This window comes from Sus scrofa, chromosome 15, assembly GCF_000003025.6.
Source record: "Sus scrofa isolate TJ Tabasco breed Duroc chromosome 15, Sscrofa11.1, whole genome shotgun sequence".
In the NCBI taxonomy this organism is placed as follows: Eukaryota; Metazoa; Chordata; class Mammalia; order Artiodactyla; family Suidae; genus Sus; species Sus scrofa.
This window is the reverse complement of record NC_010457.5, coordinates 38,073,349-38,079,412: the sequence shown is the minus strand read 5'-3', so window position 1 is coordinate 38,079,412 and position 6,064 is coordinate 38,073,349. Positions and strand designations below refer to the sequence as shown.

At 46.0% G+C, this 6,064-nt stretch overlaps 1 protein-coding gene across 1 annotated transcript; it reads right to left on the bottom strand.

Moving 5' to 3' along the window:
- On the bottom strand, window positions 1,514–3,356 carry DEFB1 (defensin, beta 1). Its single transcript, NM_213838.1, has 2 exons — window positions 3,285–3,356; window positions 1,514–1,747 (listed from the first exon to the last, which is right to left on the bottom strand). Exons 1-2 carry the CDS (start codon window positions 3,340–3,342, stop codon window positions 1,611–1,613), a joined length of 195 nt encoding a protein of 64 aa, NP_999003.1. The 5' UTR covers window positions 3,343–3,356; the 3' UTR covers window positions 1,514–1,610.

Genomic DNA, 6,064 nt, shown 5'->3' with positions numbered 1-6,064 from the left:
TGCTATAATAAATTGCCACAAGTTTAATGGATTAAAGTAACATATATTTATTATCTTGTAGTTCTGAGGATCAAAAGTACAAAGTGGGTCTCACTGGGTTAAAATGAAGGGGTCACCAAGACTATGTTCCTTTTGGAGTCTCTGAGGGAGAGTCTTTTTCTCTTGCTTTTCAGGCTTTAGAAGCTGCCCACATTCCCTGGCTTACGGCTCCCTCCTCAGTCATCAAAGCCAGCCTTGCTGGATTAGGCAGCCCCCACTGTGTCACTCTGACACTGACTGATCTGCCTCCACTTTCCCCTTTAAAGTTCCTTGTAAGGATATTGGGCACATCCAGATAATCCAATGTAACCTCCCTAATTTAAGGCTGGATGATTAGGTCCCTTAATTCCATCAGGAATTTAACTCTCATTTGTTATGTGTCTGCCCATTTTGGCTATGAAAAAAAAGAACACCAGAGACTGGTGACTTATAAACAACAGAACTTGTTGGACTTCTCATAGTTTGGTAGGCTGGGAAACCCATGACCAAGCGGATTAGGGGTCTGCCGAGTGTCTGCTTCCCGTGGACGGCTGTGTTCTCCTTCAATGTGTCCTCTTGGCACAAGGGGCAAGAGAGCTCACTGGGGTCTCTTTAATAAGGGCACTAATCCCAATTATGAGGGCTCCACCCTCATGACCTAAGCACCTCCCAAAGGCCACGCCTCCTCACACCATCACACTGGTGCCCTCAACTTACACTGTGAGGAGTTAATGTAAAGACCCAGAGAGCTGCTTATACCTACAGGACACAGCAGCAGGGCTCTTGGCATGGCTACCAAACCCTCTGAGGCAAGAGAAAGCAAGGTGAGGTCAGCATCCCAGCCTCCCTTTGCCATCTATGGTCTCTTTCTTTTGGCATTCAGGCCCCCCTTCATGTGTTCTGGGCCATGTTGCCATCATTGAAGTTTGATTTCCATAAGGACTTATTTCTCCACAGCATTTCCTTGCATCATATCACGTCCACACAGGAAGACACATTTTGTCCAACTCAATCTCACCATTCCATTGATGATGATTTATGCAGCAATGTCTCCCCTCAGTGGGCAGCACATAAATGAACAGGACAAAGCCCCTACTCATGAGGATCTTAGAGCCCAACAGAGAATCAGAAGTTTTTCCACATATGCACAAGGCACGAGTGAGTAAGAAGCATAAACGGAAAGGAAGTGAGGACTTGGGGGGACAGAGGAGGATCAGTGGTGGTACCTGAGGAAGGTAGTGGTCCAGTGGGACTGGACCAATGGGGTGGGGGTGTTTGGGGAGTAATGGGGGCAGGTAAGGACTTGCTGAGCAGGAAGCAAGTAGAATAAACATAAGTTATAGGACAGCACAGGGAAGAACTGGGGACCAGAAAGCAGAAAGAACAGGGGTGTCCCCTAGTGGGGTCCCTGCTGGCTAGTATGGGAACCTAAAAAAAGCACCTTTGAGGATCAGACACCACACAATGACCAAATTACCAGAGGGCAAGTGTCTTTGCCTTGAACAAAGATTTAATCTAGTTTAAATTTTATATGCTTTTCCAAGGGAGCAGCTTCTGAGCCATATCTGTGGGGTTGTTTCTTCACTTTCTTTTTACTTCCTTTTGCAGCATTTGACTTGGGGCATGCCACAGGTGCCGATCTGTTTCATCTTTGGAGCACACTTGCCCGGCATACACACGCCTTTATTCCTTAAGCAGCTAACAGAATTTCCTATGTTTTTTAGTAGACCTAAAAAGAAAATGAATAAGGCAACAGAGTGTCAGAAATAAAAGCACCATCTCAGAAAGGCAAACCGTGTTCCCTTTGAGTGAATCCCAGGGGGCTTCTCTCCCAAGCCTGTGGTTATGCCATCACGATGAGACACAAGTCTGGGATGACCAGGGTCCAGCTTTCAGACAGAGACTGGCTTTGCCAAGGTGTCCCTGGATCCTCATGTTGCTAGAACCAAAAGATTGAAGGTGTGTGGCTGAGGGACTGGGGTGTGATGAAGGTTCTGTGTATGGTCAGCTCCACTAGGACAGCAGAGACCCCCTCAAAACAATGCTGCACCAATTTTCACAACATGCCAGCAGTCTCAGAATCAGACATAGTCAGCAGATGTCTGTTTTTAGCATTATATTTTCCAACTCATTTTATGGATCAAGTCTTTGAGCTGAGATGGAGGGAAAAGATGCAGCTGAAAGTGTAAAAATTGCTTTAAAAGAATTTAATATCAAAGTAACTTATAATAAAAAATAATAATGGTTAAGAAAAAAAGACTTTTGTAGTATTGTCTTGAATATCTCAGAATTCTCTCAGCTCTGGTCTGGATGTCAGAGCCCCTCTCCCTTCCTGATTTCCTTCTTACGTTCCTTACACTCCTGTCTTCCTGAATCATTTTCCTCCCCATCCCTCCCTGCTTCTGTTCTAAGTATTGGATTATAGCCATTAAAACATTGATGAAGAAAGGGATTTTTAATACAAAGTCTAACATCTAATCAGTTATCTCAGGTCTCAGCCTCCCATTCCCTCTCTCCTTCTCTCTCTCCTTCCTTCCTCCTTTTATCCTATTTCCATAAAGACCAAGGATAAAATGAAAACAAAGCATCCAATATTTTTTTCTTTTTAGGATTTCACCTAAAAAGTTCCCAGGCTAGGGGTCAAATCTAGAGCTGCAGCTTCCAGCCTACACCACAGCCACAGCAACGCGGGATCCAAGCCTCGTCTGTGACCTATACCACAGCTCACAACACCAGATCCTTAACCCACTGAACGAGGCCACAGCCTCATGGATACAAGTCGGATACTAGTCGGTTACATGGATACTTCATAACCCACTAAGCCACAACAGGAGCTCCAAGGCATCCAATTTTGAAGACTGCTTTGGAACAGCTGCCTCCCAGCTGAGGAGCTGAAGGACTTGTAACACAATGTTCTGCACTTCTGTCCTTGGACAAAATCAAATTTCTCATCTTTATTAAGAAGAAGAGCGGCCTAACAGAGGCTTCCTTTGTTCTACCTCAGCCTCCACATGAGAAACAGTGAGGAGATATGCTGTCGGCCCCATCTGAGGGGCTGGGGAAGGGCTATGGATTGTGCGGTAAAGTTCTTAGACTCTTTCCAGGCTTAGGGTGCACTGCTGGGTTCTCAGAAGCAATTCACACACTTTATTTCATTTGATTGCATGCAGACAAGAGAAGAGGGACAGACAAAGGGAGAGATAGGAGAGAGAGGCTGTCTTACCCTTTTCACCTGTTTGACCTCCTGCTTCCAGGGATGGACTTACCTGGCACAGGTAACAGGACCATGAGGAGGAATACAAGGAGGAGGCGGTGGAGTCTCATGCTGGTGGCTGGTGAGCTTTACCACAGTGGAGACTGGAGAGGACTTTATAAAGGTTCCAGGTTCCTGGGAGAACTCAGTACTGGCTGCAGCTTTGGAAATTACAGAGCCACTGACTGAGCCTCTTCCCTCCCTGTGTGTCATGGAAACGGTCTTTCAAACACAAAGCATGCTTAGTCACCCCTGTGCTAATCAAAGCATGGAAAACTCCAGAAAATCTCTCCTCCTGCCCTTGGTGCCAGAAACTTCTTCCTGTCACTCAGCTCAGCTGATGGGGCAGGGGTGGGGTGAGGGGCAGGACCTGTCTCCATGGGGACAGCCTTTTTTGTGCTCCTTTGCCTGCCCCTGGAACTGGAATCTTCCCAATGTTGATTTTCCCTGAGAGTTTGGGATTGTCTCAGGCCACACTCCGGACCAATCCATCCTGAGAAATTCATCCCTGAGTGTGAAACAGGGCTTGCAACCCAGCATCTCTAGAGACAGTCACTTTCTTCCCGGTCCGGGGGGCTTTGGAGCACTGAGGGGAGAGAGAAAGGATGGGCCCAACCCCCCCATCTAAGTTGTCACAGGATAGAACACTCAGGTGAAAGTGTCCTCAGGTTACATTGTCTCAATGGGCAGATGCTGAGGCAGACAGGTGCTCCATGTCCTTTCATCTGACAAAGAATGGGAGGGGATGAGACTGGACGCATGTCCTCAGTCTTGTATTGACCGCGCCCAACTCAGGTTGGCACTTGAGCCCACGGGCTGGGACTCTAACACAGACAAATCCCAGATTGGGCCTTGGACCCATTGTCTTTTAATTAGAGTCACACCTGGTTTCAGGACTTAACTGAAGTTCAGTGTCATTATGTCTCAGAGCAGAGGGAATTCAGCAAACAGCAAAGTGATAGTTAAGAAGTAGATTTATTGAGAGAGACAGAGTGTGGGGCATCTCAGGAGAGAGAGAAAGAGGGTGGGGGGGTGGGGGCTGGAAGATACACATTACATGGATAGAATGCCATCCATCTGAAAAGGCAAGACAGTGGCCCAGAAACATGGGATTGTGAGTTTTTATGAGCTGGGCAATTTCATAGGCTAATGAATGGGAGGATTATTTTAACTATATCAGGTAAGGGATGGAGATTTCCAGAAATTGGGCCACTGCCCACTTTTTGGCCTTTTACAGTCAGCCTTGGTGTGTCATGACCCCTGTGGGCATGTCACTTAGATGCTGGTTTATTACAATGAGAGTATAATGAGGCTCTAGTTCCCCTGGAAGTAGCACCTTTCACCACCTTGGGCCTAATGGATTCTAACCAATTTTTATCACATCCTCAAGGGCCATGTCATTTTTTAAAGGTCTTCCCTCCTGTTTCAGTGTCACAAAGCAAGGGCAGTGTATAGTATCACTTTGACCGAGTTATCCAGACCCCTCACTAAGTTACTTGGATGTCTGAGAGCTAGTACACTGTCCCTTTCCAGAAATCCAAATTCAGCATTGAACTTGCCACTTGGATATTGTATTGAAGCTCTGGATGGAACTCCAAGTCCTCTATGCTCTTGGTGACCCAGTCAAGGGACCCATGGAGCTTAAGGCTCATTCAAGGACCCCACTTTGGCCCAGAGCTTCAGCAAGGCTGGCAGGGCCACTGGCAGTGGACAACGCCCATGTCCGGCACCCAGGGTGGGGTTTTTCTACGGGAAAATAAGTTTCATTAACCATGATTCCTCCCTCTTTAGCTCTAAATGCTGTTTGAGAGAACTGGACATCTACTTACATATAATTATCTAAAAATAATATATTATCGATTTATAAACTTTGGAGACAAAATCTATAACATGGGGTCAATTTTGATAGGGCTATGATACAACACTGCAGAAAGAAGTAAAATTTAATGATGATCTATGGCCTCTCTTCATTAAAAATTTCACGTTTGAAAGATTCATGGCTTGCAGCGCAACAGAGATTTTTTTTAAGGAAGCTGGTGGCGCTGTTTTGTGGGAAAGATCAAGCATGGTTTTCCACAGCAGGAAGTTTTTGATGGGACGTGAAAAGAGGGCTGGGCAGGATTATGTAGGGAGTTCTAAAGGAGTTCCTTTCCAAGGCTCCATTGTAGTCACCAGCAAGTCACAGCCCTTGTCAGGAATTCTTCCAATAGCAGCTGCTTCTTTTGCCTTGGTAAGGTCTCAGGTTGACTTCTTTGCAACTATGTTTATCCTGGAGATAAAGCCTACAGGCATCTGTGTCCATCAAGGTGAGGCCATTTTTCTTTAGCAAGGAGATCACACCCAGTGAAACTATGAGGCTCCTCACCAGAAACCAGAGATGTGGTTATTATAGGATTTGGGGAAGGGTTGATGGGTAAAACCTAAATGAACTATTAGTGTTCACAGGCTCAAAGCAAAACAAGCTGTGTGGGAAATGGTTATTCTCATGCCTGGGCTGGCAGGTAGACACATAGTCCCATGCTTTAAATGGACAATAAAAGCTGTGTCCCCAAATCTTTCACCTGTAACTGAGTAGGCAATTGAGGCAGGGTCTTTCTGGCAAAGTGACTTGGTCTGCCAAGCAAGAAGGGGTGTTCCAATCATACAGGTATGCTTTTGAACAGCAAGGTCATTCAATTTTACAAACACAAGCCTCCTCAGCACAGAGCCCTTTATGTTAATTAACAAAAGCAATGTTCTCTGGCTCCCATTGCTTGTGGCCAGGGCTGGCTTTATGGCTTGTGACAGGCAGAC